Raw genomic sequence first — 21,468 nt, 5'->3', positions numbered from 1 at the left:
AATATTTTTGTTTTATATAAAATTTCTGGCATATGTAGGGCTGCATATTCAGGGATATTGTATTAGTCTCCTTACTGTGAGGATAAATGCAATTATTTCTCCTAGGCTTGTAGATAAACAGATTGGCTGGTTTAATGATTTCTTTTCATCTTTATTAGTCAGGCTCTTTTGTATTTTTTAATGTATGAACAGTGTAAAAATGTGCTTGTGATGCATATACCAAATAGCTATACTTTCAATACTGTATGTATTAATAGGATAAAAACTGAGAGTGTATAAATTTATGTAATAATGATTAAATTTAGGCAAATTAGCATTACATAATTTTCTTTGAAAGTGAGCATATGTGTGTGGGTATTAATGCACTTGTACAAATGGATGCTAATTAAGAATGTAGAGTCAGACTTCACAGCTTGAATTCTAGGGAACATTAGATCAGGGGCTGTGGAAGTGTGTTATGGGTAGTCAAGTTTGAACTCCGAGCGCGCAATTACAGATGGTAGTCTTGGTATGGAACTGTAATCAAGAACCATAAAATAGGGTGGGAGGATGGGCTAGCCTGGTGACGGGTATTGAGGAGGGCACATTCTGCATGGAGCACTGGGTGTTATGCACAAACAGTGAATCATGGAACACTTCATCTAAAACTAATGATGTCATGTATGGGGATTAACATAAGAATAAAAATAAAATTAAAAAAAATGTAAATCAAAAAAAAAAAAAAAGAACCATAAAATAGTTGTGTGGCTTTAATCCCACTGAACTTTTTTTTTTTTCTCCTTAAAGCCTGACTCCATTATGAGTGCTTCATGGCCTCTGGCAGGTCCCGTGGATGAAGCCTTGATACGTTCCTCACAGTATCTCATGGAAGTAGCACATGACCTTAGATTGCGACTCAAGAACTATATGATGCCAGCTAAGGGGAAGGTGAAGGCTTTTTTTTTTTTTAAAGGTTGTTGTTTTAAAGTGATTAGTCAGGTAACATTTACTAGTAATGAAAATTAAGACCACTATCATTCAAATGTGTCTGGCTCTCTTTACTGCTAATGCAGTTTTGGAGGATATGTATGCTTCTTAATGTTAAAGTCAATAGTGGTATATACCGAGAGAGGGATCTTTCATTTTTGGTGTATACAAGAGTGATCAAATGTTTTTTCCCTTTCTTTTGCCCTGTAGAAGACTGACAAGCAGCCACCTCAGAAACCTTCACATTGCACCATCTATGTGGCGAAGAACTATCCTTCTTGGCAACATACCACCCTTTCAGTGCTGCGTGATCACTTCGAGGTGATGCTCTCAGCAGACGTTCCCCCAGCGTTGTTGTGTCCTGCCTGTGCTGTTGTTGTTTTAGGATGTTGGCAGTGTCTGAGAGAAGGAAGACAGTCATCTTCGTGTAGTTACCCTTAGGCATGGAGTGTTTTTTGTTAGCCGTGCTGGCTCTTAAGTGGTTGCTGAGGGAAAAGTTGCCGTCTTTTTTTATCATTTCTGAAACTTTCATACAAAAATATAGTGGATCTAGTCATATGTAATTAAAAGGTGTGGGACTTTCTCATATGTGGTTAAAATTATGAAGCAAAAGGACTGAGTTTGCCATTTGGGTTTGTTCTGACTTGAACACTGGGATTCATGAAACCTTCACCTCATTATGTTTCAAAAAATTTGAAGCTTGGCTTTTGAGTGATTTAAAACAAAATGGTCAATTTAACAATTACCTATAGAAATGGAGAGCTGAATGTTTTTGGCTCTGTCAGGTAAATAGCTGTTAAATATGATTGTTGTGTTTAAAGGAAACTCAATATTTAAGCATAGTTCTAAGTTTTCCTGAAGAAAAAAATCCATCTACCTTTTTTCTTTCACATTCAAAATATGGAAACAAAGTATATGTTGTGGAATTTTTGCTCATGTTATTAAGAAGAGGTATCCATAGACACAAATTGTTAAGGTGCACTGAAAGGAGAAGGAGAGAGAGAAAATACAGTGATGGGCAAAACATAAAGTGGTAACTGAAGGAAAATCCTTAGCTTTGATTTTTGAGAACTTTATTGAGATTTTGTTTCAGAAATTTTCATAATTAAAAAATACTCAGAAAAACTTTTACATTTGGAAATTTGATGGAAAGAGAAGAGTGTTTTTGTATTCCTCGTGAGCTTATTTTTATGGAAAGCTACTTCATTTGATTGTGTATAATCGAAATAGAATTTAGGGGCACCTGGGTGCTCAGCCGGTTAAGTGTCTGCCTTCGACTCAGGTCATGATCCCAGGGTCCTGGGATCAAGCCCCGCATCAGGCTTCTTGCTCAGTCGGAGCCTGCTTCTCCCTCACTCTCCCTCTGCAGCTCCCCCTTCTCATGCTCTTTCTCTCTCTCTCTCTCTCAAATAAATAAATAAATGAAATCTTAAAAAAAAAAAGAAAATAGAATTTAGTCTTTAGAATTGCTTGCAGATTTTGATGTATGGCAAGTAAAAAAGTAAAAGCCACTTTGGTAGGTAGAAAAATGATATCATGCGTTAGTGGGTTACATATTCATAACAGCATTTTCAAGGAAGTGGTCAGAACTAAATATAGAATGTAATGTCCCAGATATATAAAAATGCATCTTTTATTAAAAACTGCTATTCTTTTAGAAGTTACAGTTTTATTTAGTAATTATTGACTAGATATATGGTTTCAGAGCAACATCATTTTCTGGCATTATTTGGAATGATCAGCTTTCTTTTAAATTTTTGTTTGTTTTCATCCAAAAGAACTGAAAGAATGTTAGCTTATGATCAAGGAAGATATTCTTATGTTGTATGTGGCACCTTTTTGGTGGTATAAGGAAAAGTAGTGTTTCCTACCCTCTTTTCTCTTTCATATGTATTTCAAAGCAGCACATTGACAAGTGGAGGAAATATTTTCCCCCTGTACTTTAGTAAAGGTTAGAATTAAAAGTAAACGTATTATTGGAAGTCTTAACTATACAACACTTTTCATTTAGATTCATTCCCAACCTTTGGCTTTGATGCCATGCTTTTTACAATAAGGAGAAAATAAGTCACCCAAAATTCTGAAATAGCCACTTGCTTCATTTCTCACTCTGTAGAAGGGTACAGTTGTGTTTGCAGAAATGAATTTAAATTCAGGCAGCACATTTGGGACTCTGTGCATATTAATGATACATGATACAGGCATTTATTTTTGGCTAGATAGAAATGATACTATTTTTAACAGGTGGATAGCCAGAGACTTTTTTTTTTTTCTGCCTTAGTGGTAACAGTTTATAAGGAAGAGTATTCAAAAGGAGACATTTTATAAATCTTGTATAATAGTGCAGTTTTCATTTTGATATGACTAGTGAAGTGTTTTTACAAGTTTAGAGACAAACAAGATCTTTATAAGACTGTTTTGTTTTCTCACCCAGTGAGATCTAATGTTACAATCCTGGAGGTGTTCTTAGTGTAAGGAAAAATTAAATATTCAGCAGGATGCACCTGTTTTCTCCTTTACCCTAAAAAACATGTATCTTTTAACTTTAGAGGGAATGGGAGACTCCCTTCTATATTACACGTTCACCTTTCACTTCCCCAGGATGTGTGGGGTTGCTCCCTTTTCTACTGTTTTCCAGCAGACTGGTCAAGGCCACCATTCTGTGTCTCGCTGACTTCCTACGTACAGGCACATCTACTATTATGTGTTATCTTTAAAATATTTTTCTCCACATTCTTCCCCAATGTTTTTTTTAGGCCAACAGTGGAAAATTGCCTGATAACAAAGTCATTGCTAGTGAACTGGGCAATTTGCCAGAGTTGAAGAAATACATGAAGAAAGTGATGCCGTTTGTTGCCATGATTAAGGTAAGCTGTGGACTTCATGTAGCTAGGACTCTTTAGATAGGATAGTGGAAGGAAGGGGAAAACTTAGGGTATAGTCTCTCCCAGGAAATCTGCTAAAAATAGTACTTTTTGATCAGTAGTTGTGAGAAATGAGTGATCATTTTGGGGGTTTATCTGTAAAATTGCTGAGTATTTGGAAATATGCATTGTGGAAGAAAAACTGATTTGGAATTGCTCACTAAATGATTGTCTTCATGTTCTACCTCCTTTTCTGTTCGGCAGGGAGGCATATTCTTTTGGCTTACATTAGGGTGTTTTTATTAGATCCTGTTACTGGAACAAAGATACTACATTTGTATAGGTTTAGCTTAACAGGATAAACATTGTTTATCGTGGTTAGACCGGAGTTTCTCAACAGTGGTCCTATTGATATTGTGGGCTGATAGTTCTCTGGTGGGAGGCTGCCCTGTGCATTATAGGATGTTTAGCAGTGTCTTTGTCTTCTACCCACTAGATGCCAATAGAACGTCCTCCTCACCCCCTCAAGTTGTGACAGCCAAAAATTCTCTAGTCATTGCTAAATGTCTCTGGGGACATAATCTGCTCCCACCCCCTACCTCTCCCATTGAGAATCATTGCATTAGACTCAGCTTTCGTCATAGAAATAACAAATTTATTTGATTTCTTAGAGATACAGAAAGAAGGCTGTATGTTGCTTAAGATCTCAGGCTCTAGGGTCAGACAAATCTTGGTCCAAATCCTTTTTGTCTGTCACTTCTTAGCTTTTAGACCTTTGACAAATCACTTAAATTCTCTGGGTCACATGGTTTTTCATCTATAAAATGAGGAAATTAATAGAACCTACATTTTAGGAGTGCTGTGAGGAGTAAATGAAATAATGTATTTAACACACTTTAATACTTTCTCTCAAAAAGTAGGCTCAGTGAATGTTTTTTTAAAATGTAAATTAGTGGGTCTTCCAGGCTGCTAGGAACATAGTGGTTATTCTTGTAGTTTAGATTCATTCTTGAATCTTCTAAGCTATAGATGCCTGCCGGTGACCAAAACTTTTAGCTTGTCCTGTATGGAATAGATTATATTCTTAGGAAAACCTTTTTGCTCTCCTAGACTAGAATCAACTCTCTGAGATTTATGGTCTTTGAAGTTTCAGAAATAATTTAGAGTCTTGGATTGATTTACACCAATCAAGTTATAATACATCTGCTGATATGCTTGTAATTCATTGGTTCCCTACTTTAGCTAGTGCCATTGGTCAGAATGCCAGATTCATTGTCAGTTTGTGGATTCAACAAAATATCTCATTGTGGGGTGGGTTTTTTTTTTCAAGATTTTATTTATTTATTTGTCAGGGAGAGAGAAAGTGTGCGCGAGAGAGCATGAGCAGGGAGGAGGTGCAGAAGGAGAGGGAGAAGCAGGCTCCTCGCTGAGCAAGGAGCCCGATGCGGGACTTGATCCCAGAACCCTGAGATCATGACCTGAACTGAGCTGGCCGATGTTTAACCCACTGAGCCATCCAGCTGTCCCAAAATATTTCATTGTTGATTGCAAAGGCAATTAAGTTTGATGATGTACTTTACAGATTCCAGTGAAACTGATTTGAAAAGTTCTGTAGTTAAATGATACTAGATTCAAGAGTTGGCTTTTAGGGGCGCCTGGGTGGCTCAGTTGGTTAAGTGACTGCCTTCAGCTCAGGTCATGATCCCAGGGTCCTGGGATTGAGCCCCACGTCGGGCTCCTGGCTCAGCGGGGAGCCTGCTTCTCCCTCTGCCTGCTCCTCTGCCTACTTGTGCTGTCTCTGTCAAATTAATAAATAAAATCTTAAAAAAAGAAAAAAAAAGTTGGCTTTTAGAAAACCGTGTTAGTCTGGTTCAGTAGTAATATATTTTTTTCAGTAATATTGGGTATGTGCTAGGCATATTAGTAGTTTGAAACTTTGCAAAGTGTTTTGTAAATCTAAGAATAAGAAAATGGCTTCTAGGACTTTTTCAGAGGAAAAGAAACAACTTGGACAGTAAATGAGAAGAGTGAATATTAGGAATCATGTCAGGTAACTTTCACGTAAGTGCAGTGCATGCTAGGCAGTTAGTTATACTTGTGCATATGAACTTGGATCTTGAAGGTCACATTTTCTTTGGCAAATACTTTGTTTCATGTTCAAGAAAATTAAGAATAAATTGTTTTTCATATGCCACAGGATTATTTCAGTACCCATATGACTTAAAAATTTTTTTTGATTTGTAAAAATTTTGTGTTTATTATTAATTCACTCTTCTCTGAATTAGCTTTAAAGTTGTGTTATCTTAGAAAATTAAAAAAATTTTTTTTTCTTGGGCGCCTGGGTGGCTCAGTTGGTTAAGCGACTGCCTTCAGCTCAGGTCATGATCCCAGGGTCCTGGGATCGAGTCCCGCATCGGGCTACCTGCTCTGCAGGGAGCCTGCTTCTCCCTCTCCCACTCCCCCTGCTTGTGTTCCCTCTCTCGCTGTGTCTCTCTCTGTCAAATAAATAAATAAAATCTTAAAAAAAAAAAAAAATTTTTTTTTCTTTTTGGTTACCTAAAGGGATTATTTCTGCACATTTGTTTGATTCCTTGTCACAGTGAATTCTTTGGATTTGCATATTAATTCATTCTAAATAAACAATGATAAAATCATATTTCTTTTTTTTTCATATTTCTTTTATAAATGAAAACCTTGTCCTTCCAGTCTTTTCAGTGTTGCCTTAATCTTATCATACTTCAAGTGATAATTATTCTGAGCCAATAATTTCATTAACAGGCAAACATAGATAAGGGAAACCATGAGTCCAAGGCCTTTCCTTTAGCTGTTCAAATTTGAAGATTTTATCAGTTGAGAGAAGAATGATTGCTTTGAAGGAAGTGGATTCTTTTCAACGTATCCTTAATATGATTTTTATTTTTCAAAACTGTTTTGGCTATTAGGAAAATCTGGAGAAGATGGGACCTCGTGTTCTAGATTTGCAGTTAGAATTTGATGAACAGGCAGTACTGATGGAGAATATAGTCTACCTGACCAATTCCCTTGAGGTAAGATGGGCCAAGGATTTAGTTAACTATAGTAAATATAATCCAGTTCTTTTGTTTTATAATAAAGCTTTTTGTGAACATCTTCTATGTTTAGTATTTTTGCCAAATATACTTGTCAAAAATATTTTTGGAGGGAAAGAGATTGGGTGGGTATACAAGTTTCAGGAAGAAAAAAATAGTGTGATCTTATTCCATTTATCAATTATTTTATACATAAAATCTCTCATATTATGGAAGAATTGCTTCTTTTTTTCCCCCTTCTCGTTTATACCTCAGATTTACAGAATTGACTTAATTAGAGTCCTTTGTTCATGAGGTATTATCATAGGTCCATGCCTGACCCTGTTTTGTTTTGTTTTAAAGTTAGTAATGTAATGAACATCCCGAACTTTATCTATTCAAGCGGAAGCCTTTTATGCTGATCTCATTTTCTCTTATACAGCAGATAGATGTCAGATTTCATTATAGAAAGTGGTGAACATGACTATATAAATAATAATACTGTGAGACAATTAAATAATTGATTATAGTTTTCCTTTAATGTTTGTATGGAAAATAATAAAATTGCACACTGTTTTCTTAAAACTTTTAATTAAAGAATTTTTTTTTTTTTGATGGACATGTAAATGATTTAGTCTCTTGCTCTTCAAACAATGTTATGCCATGGGAGCATTTGATCCTGAGTTTCAGAGTGCTCTCTCAGTCCTGTCCTGTGCTTGGCTGGTTTTCTGAAGAATGCACAGATCATTTCATGTTAAGTGGAGAACCTAGTTTTTGCTCCTTGGGGAAATGAGGTGATGATTAATTTCAATCATATTAAGTGATACTAATGACTTTCATTTTCCCTCCTATTTAGCTAGAACACATAGAAGTCAAGTTTGCCTCCGAAGCAGAAGATAAAGTCAGGGAAGACTGCTGTCCTGGGAAACCACTTAATGTTTTTAGAACAGAAGTAAGTTGAAAGAATCTCACTGAATCATTGCATTTTAGAGCTAGAAGTGACCTTAGATATTACATCCAAGCCCATCATTTAAAGATGGAAGAAAGTGAGGTGCAGAGACGTGAAGTGATTGCTTTGATCTAGACCACAGAGTTTGTTAGAATGAAGCTGGGTTTGAGCTCTTCTAATTCCCTGGTTGGCACTATGCTCACTTTCCTTTGCTCTTATGAGTGGCATCGGATGTTATTGTGGGTTTAAAATCAAAATATGATTTTTAAAACCTGAATTTTTTTTTTTTTAATTTTAATTCCAATATAGTTAGCATATAGCGTTGTATTAGTTTCGGATATACAATATAGTGATTCAGCAATGCTATACATTACTCAGGGCTCATCATGATAAATGTACTCTTAGTACCTTTCACCTCTTCTACCCATCCCCTCACCATCTCCCCTCTGGCAATCATCAGTTTGTTCTCTATAGTTAAAAGTCTGTTTTTTTGGTTTGTCTCTTTTTTCTTTGTTCATTTGTTTCTTAAAGACCACACATGAGTGAAACCATATGGTATTTGTCTTTCTCTAACTGACTTATTTCACTTAATATTATACTCTCTAGATCCATCCATGTTGTTGGAAATAGCAAGATGACATTCTTTTTTATGGCTGAATAATATTCCATTCTGTATATAACACATCTTCTTTATCCATTCATCAATTGGTGGACACGGGCTCCTTCCATAATTTGGCTGTTGTAAATAATGCTGCAGTGAACATAGGAGTGTATATATCCTTTGGAATTAGTGTTTTCATTTCCTTTGGGTAAATACCCAGTAGTGGAATCACTGGGTCATATGTTAGTTTGATTTTAAACTTTTTGAGGAACTTATGTACTGTTTTCTAGAATTGCTACAACAGTTTGCAGTCCCACCAACAGTGCACAGGGGTTCCTTTTTCTCCACATCCTCACCAATACTTGTTGTTTGTTGTGTTGTTGATTTTGGCCATTCTGACAGGTGTGAGGTAGTATCTTTTTGTGGTTTTGATTTGCATTTCCCTGATGATGAGTGATGAGCATCTTTTCATGTATCTGTTGGCCATCTGGATGTTTTCTTTGGAAACATATCTATTCATGTCTTCTGCCCATTTTTAATTGGATTATTTGTGTTTTTAATTGTGGTTATTACTGGTATTGAGTTGTATTAGTTCTTTATATATTTTAGGTACTAACCCTTTATCAGATATGTCATTTGCAAATGACAGTCAATAGGTTGTCTTTTAGTTTTGTTGGTTGTTTCCTTTGCTGTACAGAAGCTTTCTATTTTGGTGTAGTCCCAATAGCTTATTTTTGCTTTTGTTTCCCTTGCCTCAGGAGACATATCTAGAAAAATATTGTTACAGCTGATGTCAGAGAAATTACTGCTCTGTTCTCTTCAAGGATTTTTATGGTTTCAGGTCTCACATTTAGGTTCTTAATCCATTTTGAGTTTATTTTTGTGTCAAAACCTGACTTTTATTAAAAAATAGACTGGAAATTGAAATGTAAGGTTTTTCTGAAACAGTGAAGAGGAGCTTTCATGCTTTAGATGAGTCTTGGTTTGATAATGTTATTCAAGACTTTTGACTTCTGGCATAAACCAGATTGATGAATCATCTTATGCTATACTAGAATTGCTTTTTTTTCCCCCTTATTTTTTGGCCAGTATTGGTGAAGAAAAGCAGATTTTGGAGTTTTGGGAGATTCTCTTTATTTAGTCTCAAAAAATCCATTGCCCAGTGGAGTGCAGTTGTGAGAACCCATAAAATGCCCTACTTTTCTTGAGAAGCGGAGGACTTATAAGTATCCTATTACTTTTACCACATTTAATTGAAAATGCAACAAAGAGGGGGCGCCTGAGTGGCTCAGTCGTTAAGCGTCTGCCTTCAGCTCAGGTCATGATCTCAGGGTCCTGGGATCGAGCCCCACATCGGGCTCCCTGCTCCGCGGGAAGCCTGCTTCTCCCTCTCCCACTCCCCCTGCTTGTGTTCCCTCTCTCGCTGTCTCTCTCTCTGTCAAATAAATAAATAAAATCTTAAAAAAAAAAAAAAAGAAAAGAAAATGCAACAAAGAGGAAAAGCTTATTTTGAAAGAATGAGGTAATCATGATCATGAATATCTGCTGAATTTATCATCGTATCATGAATATTCTCATTACATTAAAATACGGTGGCTTTTTAAAGTGCAGGCCTTCGGCTCATGGATAGGTACATGAAATAGAGCTCCCTATACAAATGTTTCTTTTCTTTTTTTTTTTCTAAGATTTGTTTATTTTAGAGACAGAGTACGCACACCCATGCATGCGCAAATGGGATAGGGACAGAGGGAGAGAGAGAGAAGCAGACTCCTCGCTGAGCACAGAGCCTGACCTGGGTCTCCATCCCATGACCCCGAGATCACAATCTGAGCCGAAATCAAGAGTTGGGTGCTTAACCAAGTGAGCCACCGAGGTGCCCCACTGATAGGTTTCTTTTGAGCTACTTTAAAACGTTCTATTAAGCTACTATGTCTTTAAGTCTTTCATAAGACTTAGTTGACTTTTTCCACTTAAAATAATGAGCAGGGTCTTTGACTATATAGCTTATATAATGTAGGACATAGTATGGCATATGACTGAGTTTAATTCTGGCTCTGCCTCTTAATTGGCTATGTGACCTTGAAGTACTTTTTTTAATGTTTCTCGTTCTCAGCTTCTCATCTGTGAAAAGGGGTTTTAAAGAGCTACCTTTCAGGATATAGGAATAATGTCTATAAATTGTTTAGTACAGTGCCTGGTACACAGTAGAAATTCAATAAATGATGGGAGCTGAAGAGGAGAAAATATAATTACTGTTATTATCCATCATCAGTATTGATATATGTACTCAGAGTCATTTTTATCTAGGCATTTGGTTGTAAGCATGAGCTTTTGTACATTTTCTCTTTTATATTTGAGTATCCCTTGGTCTTGATTTTAGAATACCAGAATTAAATTTTTCATTGGGCATTAAAAATTGAGCAGAGATTTTCTCTCCCTCAGCAGTATTCAAGTTTAATTTCATATAATTTCTCTTTATTTTCCTAGCCTGGTGTGGCAGTTTCCCTAGTGAATCCCCAGCCATCCAATGGCCACTTCTCAACCAAAATTGAAATCAGGCAAGGAGATAACCACGATTCTATAATCAGGCGTTTAATGAAAATGGACCGAGGAATCAAAGGTAAGTGGTTTCCCTGAAATGCACATTTGGTAGTAGTTTGTTGGATAGGATGAGTTCTAAGCAGAGGGAAGAAAGAAGAGTAACTGGCCTGCTTAGGGACAGCAGTGTCATGTTGTGCAAAGAATACTAGACTCCGAATCAGGAAACCTGTTTTCTCTCTGGGACATTGTGGCTGTGTAGCTTGGTGACTTAGCCATGTCACTTAAACTCTAAACTGATCTCTCTTTCAGTAAAATGAGGATAGTGGATTAGATACTTTTCTAAGTCTCCATCTAGCTTTCAAATTGTAACAAGCAATTTCTATCTCTTAGAGGTTTTTAGATTGAAGGCACACATGTACTTAATATTTTAAACTAACCTGCCTACTAGGTCTGCTCCTGGGGAAGGAAAAGAGAAACAGTAAAACTTGTTGAGTGTTTGCCATTTATTAGCCATTTAATCCTTTAACTTCCTGAAAATGGAGAGGGTATTTTCATTCCCTTTTACAGATGATGACATGGAGCTCAGAAAGGCTAAATAACAAGGGAGATTTCATTCAGGTATCCTGGAGCTGGAATTCAAATTCAGGTCTTTTTGACTCCAAAGCTTGTGTTCTTTCTTCTAAACAATGTGTTTTCAGCTAAAATATGTAAATAATCTTAATTTCTTATCAAGATTAAGTCTAGATCTTCCATGATTAGATTTAATATAATAATTTATAGTTTCTTTTTTTTAAATCACTCAGCCAGGTCTGAGGCTGAGCGGGGTGTGAAGGGAGTTAGTGTATCTCTTTATTATTTTTCTTCCAAATTATAAAGACAAATTAATCTTGAGATTCCCTGTTTTGCATTCTCTCTCTTTTCTTGATGGCAATCAAGAGTTGATTGGGTCACATTCTATCAGTATAGAAATTTTCTGAAAAGATTTAGAAATTCAAGACAGTAACCTAATTTATGGAACTATATTCAGGTCAGCAATATTACATTAACATAGAAGACTTAAAATAGCCCTTTGGAATTCATTCTACAGGTATTTTTTTGTTCTCTTGAGGTCATTCATACATCTTCTGTGGACATTTCTTGAGAGACTCTCAATATAGCGTATGTAGTATATATGTAGAGACTCCTGTGTATGTACTAAGGCTTTGGGGACTCCACAAAGTACTGTTCATTAGGAGGCTGCATCTAGTGAAAGAGTAGGGTCGAGCTATTCAAGTACATGATCACAATCTAAGGAGGAACTGCTGTGTACAGTAAGGGAGATATAGATAAAGTTGATAGCACAGAAAAAGATGAGATTATTTCCAGCTATGGTGATCAGGAATGAATCACAGAGAAAATAACTGTTTGGATGCAACCTTGGAAGTTATACCTGGGAGGGGGAAGGGGGAAGGGGAAGGGCATGTCAGCGGGAGGGATGCTCTCATGTTTTGCTGTGTAGGAGCAGCATATTAGGGCTAGGGATTTTTCATTTGTAAACACTTTTTTAAATTGTAAAATACATGTAACATGAAATTAACCATTTTAGTCCTTCTTAAGTGTACAGTTCAGTGGTATCAAGTACGTTTACATTGTTGTGCAGCCATCACATTATTCACCTCCAGAACTTTTTCATCATCCCACACTGAAACCCTGTGCCCATTTAATAACACCTCCCCATTGTCCCTCCCTCTAGTCCCTGGTAGCCACTGTTCTACTTTCTGTCTCTTTGTATTCAACTATTCTAGATACCTTGTATAAGTGGAATCATGAAACAGTGAATAAGTGGCTTAAATTGCTTAGCAAAATGTCAAGGTTCATCCATGTTGTTATAGACATATATCATGTTCTCTTGGTAAACCAGGTAGTGCCATTCTTAGAACTTTCAGGCCACAGAAAGCAGAATTTGGAAACTCTGAAATATGAACGTACAAGGAAGCCATCTTGTGGCCTTCCATTTGGCTGTTCTATATTGCATATATTCGGTCATGAGACGATTTTGTAATAGGTAGAACTCTTATCTTTGAAGAACATTGTGGTGGGTTTTAAAGAAAATAGATAGTTCTGTGGACCCACTGGGTAGGATTATTATGAAGTTATAGCATGTAATAAGATGTTTTCCTATATTGGAAATTGTATTTTGTAATGTTACAACTGCCTCCCTTTTAAATATGCGCAGATACAGGACTGATGAGGTTCTTCAGAATTGTACTGAAATGTGTTTTCTGTATCTCATCTTTTCTCACTAAGCTTCTGGCATAATTCTTACATCCTTTGTCATACTAGCTGTGAATAATATTATCATAAAGTACTTAAGTTTGATGTTCGTAGCTGCTATGAATTTTCGAAAATGGATAGAAATGTTAGGGTGGAGTTTGAAATTGATACTCCTTCAAGTATCTGCAGAAGAGCTCTAACCTTGAGACTTCTCCAAAAGCCCTCAGGATGCTTTGATATATAAGGGGGCTAAGTATATTGAGTGTATGAGACGGGAAGGGAGTGAAATTCAGTAACATATTTCTCATTCTGTTTGCTGCAATAGCCAGTAAGTCGCCCAATTAGTGCCAATTGCATTGAGGGTGATTATGATCTAGGTCCAGGAGGAACTGGAGTGTAACCATCATTTCTCTCCACAAAGGCCACTGAGCAACTATTTGATGATAATGACTTTAAATCACTCCCAGCCCATGCCGCATATGAACTGATAACATGGAGGTGAAAGGCTGCATTTCACATTATCAGCCCCTAGGGACTGCCAGTCAGTCTCATCTTTTCTCTAAGTGCCTTAATTCTTGTGTAGTTGCAGACTTAAATTTCTGCATTTTCAATGATGAGAGAGGTCTGCAATAAGAAAAGAGAGTAAAACCACTAAGAAAGCTCCAAGAATTATTGGCAGTAATGAGCTACATGGTGAAACATCAAATATGTTTTGTCACTTAGATGCCTGATTGAGTATTAAGGCTTCTTTGAATAGTTTGATTCAGAATTGCTGGGAATGATGAGGGAGTTCTGTTTCAGAGAGGAAGGGGGAGAGAGAGAGAGAAGGATAGAGAAAGAGAGCGAGGGGGGGAGGTGCAGATCTGCAGTAAATGCCTTATGCATAAAATCTCCTGGCAGAATTTCACACTGCTTCCATAGCAAAATATTTAGTATCACCAGTGTGCATGTTGAAATGTAATAGCTGTTAAAATGAATTGTATTTTTTCCCTCAAATAAGACTGTCTGGCCAGGTTTGCCTTCATAGTAGTCTTGGATAATTATTCTGTAAGCTTCAATATCCCTACGCTAAACGTAGCCTTTCAGTCTTTGTTTCCCAAAGAGAATATAATGCCTGGATAACTTTTACTCCTGCCATAGCCACCAGCTGCATTAATGTCTGCTTTTATCTCTTATCCCTCTCATGCTAAGCTTCATACTCTCAAGGCAGCATGAGGGAATGTAGCTCATGGACCACCTAGCAATCTGCTTTAGAAAGGGGTGCGAACTAATTCAGAAAATACCTTCTATTTCTGCGGATCGAGTTAAGTATAACTAGCCATGCTACACGTAGAGTGAGATATAAACCCAGAATCAGCATTTGTAGTCACTTATGTTGTTTTTCTACCATATAAAATAAAAGCATTTGATGTCGGGATGCCTCAGAATTGCTGAAATAAATAAATTTTTTTTCAGGCTCAGTTGTTGGCAGGATTGTTGGATCATAAATTTGTTCAAGGGCCAAGTGCTTTCTTTGCCAGGAGCCATCTTATCAGCTCGCACAAGAGCAGATCAGGAAAATCTCAAGCAGGGCAGGGTTGGAGTGCATCCAGAAGCTCAAAACTCAGAAAGCTGTGCCCTTTTCCCCGTCCTTCTCCATCTCTCCTTGTCTCTCACCAGCTTGTCTCTCACCAGCTTGTCTCTCACCAGCTCACCAGTCTCTACCAACACTTTTCATCCTTGGAGCAAAACAAGGAACTGGTAATGCTGTTTCTTAGAGTAGTAATTCTTTCTCTATAAGTATCTTTTGAAAAAAGCTACGACTCTCGCTGTTTTAATGTATCCCAGGAACCAAGACAAGAAAGAGAAAGAAGTTTTAGACCTACTAATATTTTGAAAATTGGTTAATTGAAGCATATAAAAAGTGATTTGAGAAACCATATAGGATAATGCTCAAAAATACACTCAATCCTTCCTCGTGGTTTATAATTCAAGGTGAGGTGTTACATAGAATCTCTGCCTCTGAGTCTTTGATCTGGGTAGAAGCTAACAGGAGGATTTGTTAGATTTAGCTCTGCTTTCTGAAATTGAGTCTTATTTAATAATCTCATGAAAATATCTTTTAGATAAACAACCAGTGTGTTTAAAGCTTGAATTGTCAGGCTCAGGCATGGGTTTGAGGCAGTGACTGTAATTAAATGCTCATATTGATCATCTTTTTTTGCTATAGACCTTTCTAAAGTGAAGCTGATGAGATTTGATGATCCACTGTTGGGGCCTCGGCGAGTTCCTGTCCTGGGAAAAGAGCACACTGGGAAGACCCCCATTTCTGAGCATGCTGTTTTCCACGTGGACCTCATGAGCAAGAAAATTCATCTCACTGAAAATGGGCTAGGGGCAGATATTGGTGATACAATTATCTATCTGGTTCATTAAACTCATGCAGATTGGAGATATATCCTGGTTTCTGGGGATGTGACTATTCTGTGTCTACAGATTGGGTATAAGGACCTTAGGCTGGACCTTAAAAGACTTCATTTCTAACCATCAAATTCTGTAATCATAGTTACACCAAGTCATCTTGGAATCCTAACCTAATAAATTTTTTTTTTTTTTTCCTTCTTGGGACTTCTGAGAGAAGTAGTTTGTACCATACTTTTTTTTCTTTCTAACAAACCATTGCTACAAAAAAACAACAACAAACTATTGCTATTTCCCAGAAGCTTCTAGTCTTTCAGATTAATACAAAAATGTCAGTATGTTTCTTTTTGACGTGTAGTTTATACTACTTATGAAGGCTAAGGATCATCTAACAACTTTTTATATTATACCATTATGGAGTTAGTTCTATTTCTTCTTTAAAAAGAAAAACTAAATTAGCTAGTTTTACTTTTTAAAGGGCAGAACTCTTATGATGATTTAAAAAAACACAAAATATTTTGACTTAACAAGTATTTTGTATAAGAAACAAATAGGTTTTACATTTATAAGAATTCTTCTAGCTTTAATATATTCGATTAACCACCAATAGTATTTTTTTAGGGCTAACATCAATAATTTTATAAGCAGTTTATAATGATTTACACTAAATTTAGGCATTTTAAGAGAGGATTCCCCCCCCCCCAGAAATCTGCCATTTGTTAGATTTGTCTCAAGTCCAGTTGTGTTTAAAGATCATGTCTGCTGTATTGCAGATTTATTGTTTTACTCCTGTGGAATGTCTTTTGATGTTATCTGTGCCATTCTGCTTCATATGAGGAAGAATATTAGGTATTGACTGACACTAGAGAAAAATATTTTCATTTCTTTAAGGGTTCAATATGGGCAAAGACTGGGTGGCTCAGTCGGTTAAGTGTCTGACTCTTGATTTTGGCTCAGGTCATGATCTCAGGGTAGTGAGATCAAGACTGCATTGCCGCCTGTGCTCACTGGGGAGTCTGCTTGAGATTCTCTCCCTCTATCCCTCCCCCACTCACATGCACGCATGCACTCTCTCTCAAGCAAATTAATCTTAAAAAAAAAAAGAAGACAGTATGGGCAAAGACCAATTCTGATGACTGTAAGGAACCTGAGTTCTAATTTTCAGGTTAAGTCAAAAGATTATACTGAGCTGCTGCTGCTTTTTTAATTTTATTTTATTTTATTTTATTTTATTTTATTTTTTTTAAAGATTTTATTTATTTATTTGGGAGAGAGAGAATGAGAGAGAGCGAGTACATGAGAGGGAGGAGGGTCAGAGGGAGAAGCAGACTCCCTGCCGAGCAGGGAGCCCGATGCGGGACTCGATCCTGGGACTCCAGGATCATGACCTGAGCCGAAGGCAGTCGCTCAACCAACTGAGCCACCCAGGCGCCCCTGCTGCTTTTATTTTTAAAGATTTTATTTATTCATTTGACAGAGAGATAGCGACAGCAGGAACACAAGCAGGGGAAGTGGGAGAGGGAGAAGCAGGCTTCCCGCTGAGCCGGGAGCCCGAAGCGGGGCTCGATCCCAGGACCCTGGGATCATGACCTGAGCCGAAGGCAGACGCCTAACGACTGAGCCACCCAGGTGTCCCGATACTGAGCTTCTTTATTTTGCAACAGTTTGACATTACTGGACCACACTGAATGCTTTATCATAGATTGATTGAAGTAAGTCATTTCATATTAGAACTGAAAGATCCCTTAGAGGTCAAGTGCAAGTCATCCTTTATCTGGTAAGGGCTGGCAGCATAGCATAGCAGGTAAAGTTACATGCTCTGAAGTCAGATTAGCTAGGTTAGATTTCCACTTCTTCCATTTGCTACTTGGGTGATTTTGGCCAGTTACTCAGCCTCAGTTTCTTCATCTGTAAAATGGAAGTAATAATGTGTCTAGCTACTTTCTAGACTTAGCATGAGATGTTTAGGTGAAACATTCTAGGGAAACCATATATATAACATAGTACCTGGCACGTGGTAATTACGCCTTCAGTAGGTGTTACTGATTAATAATATTAATGGTAATAATAATAATAATAAATCCAGGATGTATTGGCTTAAGATTATTATAGGCTATAATCATGTCCTTTGTGTTGGTTTCTATGGGGCCACTGTTTTGTTGCTTGCCCTCTAGATTCTTTTGCTGCTCCCTCAATCTGTATAGCCTTAGTTATTCCCTAAATCAAGTAATCTTTCCTGGTGCCTAAATACAAACTCACTTATGTTTAACTTAGGTAAATTAAACTATATGTGTGTGGCAAAAAACAAAAACAAAAAGCAAACAAGAAGGATGGAAAATAATTTTAGTATTGTGGATTATTACCTATTTTATTAGATGAGCTGATGAACTTAGATTTAATGTGAGTTGGGATTCATAGATCCTTTGTTCTTGCAGGCTCAATTCCTTGGTGTCTCTCTTAGAATGAGCATCTTGCTGGGCTAAATATACTTCTTGTGTTTAAAGATACGTAAGTTTTGGGGCGCCTGGGTGGCTCAGTTGGTTAAACGACTGCCTTCGGCTCAGGTCATGATCCTGGAGTCCCTGGATCGAGTCCCACATTGGGCTCCCTGCTCGGCAGGGAGTCTGCTTCTCCCTCTCACCCTCCCCCCTCTCGTGTGCTCTCTCTCATTCTCTCTCTCCCAAATAAATAAATAAAATCTTTAAAAAAAAAAAATAAAGATACGTAAGTTTTGTACAAGAAAGCCTGTAAGCATAAGCCCATTGCTTCATCTGGTGCTCAACTGAAGAAACAGCAGTTAATTGAATTGCTTTAGGAAAAATAAGCTGCATTGGGCTTACCATATTGATAGGAGATTGGTATCTTCCTAAAGGATTTTAATTCTTCTTAAGTTGTGAGATATGCACACACACAAAAAGTGAGTAACAAGAAATATATAATATACACTCAAAATATGAAAAATATAAACAATTAAATTAAGAAAAACATTACAGCAACAAAACAATTTATCAACAGAGCAAAACCCATGTAATCACCATTCCAAGAACAGTACAACACCAGCACCTCAGAAGTCTACTTGTGCCTCCTCCCATAAAGACATGCTTGTGTCCCAGTCAGTATAAATCAGTTTTTATATGTGTTTTTTTTAACTGACATCTTTAAAAAAATTTTTTTAATTTAAATTCAATTTAACATACACTCTCAGATCTTTTTCTCTTCTTCAGCTAACTTTTTATACATGTTCTATGTGAATCTGAAAAGAATGTTTATTCTGCAATCCTAATGTTCTGTATATGTCCTTTAGGTCATGGTTGTAGATGGAATTGTTCAAATCTGTATCCTACTGTTTTGTTTTCTTGCTTTGTTTTTGAGAGGTGTGCTAAAATCTCCCAAGATCATGGATTTATTCTTCTTACAGTTCAGACAGCTTTTTGTTGTATATATTTTGATGCTGTTTATTAGGTACATATACATTTAAATTCTCTTATCTTCCTGGTAAATTGAACTTTTTCTAGTTGGGAAGTGAATTGAACTTTTTCTAGTTGGGAAGTGTTCCTCTGTTTTTAGAAATGTTTTTTTGCCTAAAGGCGATGATTTAATATAATAACATCAGTTTTCTTTTGGTTAGTGTTCATGTGGAATCTTTCTCTATCCATTTACTTTTAACCTTCTGTAGCTTTAACATTTTATTTTGACAAATTTTAAACCTACAGCAAAGTTAAAAGAATTGGCCAATAAGCATCCATATACCTATCACCTAGATTTACCAATTGCTAACATTTTGCCACCTTTGCTTGCTCTCTCTCTACACATTTTTTTTTTAAATAAACTTTTTATTTTGGAATACTTTTATATAGAAGTTGCATCTATTGTACAGAGAGTTCTTGTATACCCTTCACAGTTTCCCCTCGTGTTAACAGACATTTTATATAGCCTTGGTTCAGTTATTAGAACTAAACAGTTAACGTTGGTATTTTACTATTAACTCAATTATAGGCTTTATTTGGATTTCACCAGTTTTTGCACTGATGTCATTTTACTATTTTACTATTACAGGATCCAATCCAGGATACCATTTTGCATTTAGAATATACTTTTTTTTTTTAAGATTTTTATTTATTTATTTGACAGAGAGAGACATACAGCAAGAGAGGGAACACAAACAGGGGGAGTGGGAGAGGGAGAAGCAGGCTTCCTGCTGAGCAGGGAGCCCCATGTGGGGCTCGATCCCAGGGCCCTGGGATCATGACCTGAGCCGAAGGTAGATGCTTAACGACTGAGCCACCCAGGCGCCCCTGCATTTAGAATATACTTTAAAAAAATTCTGAACCATTTCACAGTAAGTTGCACAGATCATGACACTTTATCTTTTAATATGTTGGCATGTAATTCCTAAGATCTAGGACATTTTCCTGTATAATCAGTATACGTGTGTGTATGTGTATGTGTGTGTGTATAAACATATTTTGCTCAAGAAATTTAACATGATGCAGTAATAATAGGTAGTAAACTTTCCTAATAAAAATGAAGTAATAAAAATTTCCCAATAACTCATCAATAATATTTAACTCTTAGGATCTAATCAAAGATCAAGCATTACATTTTGTGGTCATGTCTCTTGACTTCCTTCAAACTAAGACAATTTCTCAGCTTTCTTTTCTTTTTTGATATTTCATGACAGTAACATTTTTGAAGACTCCATGGCAATTGTTATTAGTTTGCCTCACAATCTGGATTTGTCTATTTTCTCATTATTAGATCCAGATTTAAAATTCTTGACAAGCTTGGCTACATGGGTGATGTTTCCCATTGTATCACATCAGGATTGACATATTGATATATTGTAGGTGTGTTCACATCACTGGTTAAAGTGGTATCTTCAGATTTCCCCATTGGAAAGGTACTTTTTCCCTTTTATAATTAATAAGGTGATGATTTTGAGACTTACGTGAATATCCTATTTACCTACAAACTTTGAGGAAATGGCAGCATTCATTCGTCATCTTTCTGCCATTTATTATTACATTGATAGTTATAATAAGGAGAGTTCTTAATTTTGTCATTTCTTTTACATTTATTAGATACAGTTCTTCTGTAAAGAAGAGGTTTCCCTTTTGCCCTCAATTTTTTTCTTTCACCGTTTTCAAAACACTGAGGACTGATGTATTTTTTTTTCGTACATGCTATAATCTCAATAAATTTACTCATTTGGACTATTAGTGACTTCAGAATTACCAATCCAGTATTATTATTAGCAACAAATCTACTAAGTAGAGTTCAGGTTTTTTTGAATAAATAAAATACACAGTTCAAAAGTCAAAACTTGATCCATTTAGAGAACTTTTACTTTCTTGTACCATATTCCCTCCCCTGCTGTATAGCTAACCATTTTCATTAGTTTCTTCATTGTCTTTCCTGTGTTTCTTTTTCCAAAAATAAGCAAATGTTTATATGTACTTTTTTAAAAATTGAAGTATAGTTGACATACAATGTTACACTAGTTTTAGGGGTACAATATGGTGATTCAGCAAGTCTGTAAGTTTTGCTATTCTCACAAGTGTAGCTACCGTCTGTCACCATACAACGCTATTACAGTCCCACTGACTATGTTCCTGTGCTGTACCTTTCGTCCCAGTGACTTACTTGTTCCATAACCGGAAGCCTGTATCTCCCACTCCCCTTCACCCATTTGTCCATCCCTCCGCCCTCTGCCCTCTGGCAACCATCAGTTTGTCCTCTCTCTATATGTACTTTAATTTCTCTTTTCTCATACAAGAAAGCAGCATGTTATATATAATTATTTTACACATTCCTTTTTTAAGTTAGTGCATAGACATCTTCTTTCCT

General features: G+C 36.6%; 1 protein-coding gene across 1 annotated transcript in view; it reads left to right on the top strand.

The window, feature by feature from the left end:
• LARS1 (leucyl-tRNA synthetase 1) overlaps positions 1-15,914 on the top strand; it is a 73,683-nt gene extending 57,769 nt beyond the window's left edge. Inside the window, 7 exon segments of the mRNA XM_021702068.2 lie at positions 787-927; positions 1,177-1,287; positions 3,723-3,833; positions 6,773-6,877; positions 7,734-7,829; positions 10,915-11,047; positions 15,431-15,914. Of these exon segments, the coding sequence (XP_021557743.1) occupies positions 787-927; positions 1,177-1,287; positions 3,723-3,833; positions 6,773-6,877; positions 7,734-7,829; positions 10,915-11,047; positions 15,431-15,636 (903 nt within the window). The 3' untranslated portion in view covers positions 15,637-15,914.
• The last annotated feature ends 5,554 nt before the right edge of the window (positions 15,915-21,468 follow it).

This window comes from Neomonachus schauinslandi, chromosome 7 (genome assembly GCF_002201575.2).
Source record: "Neomonachus schauinslandi chromosome 7, ASM220157v2, whole genome shotgun sequence".
Taxonomy (NCBI): domain Eukaryota; kingdom Metazoa; phylum Chordata; class Mammalia; order Carnivora; family Phocidae; genus Neomonachus; species Neomonachus schauinslandi.
Note: the sequence above shows the minus strand (reverse complement) of the source record. Positions and strands in the feature narration are given on the sequence as shown.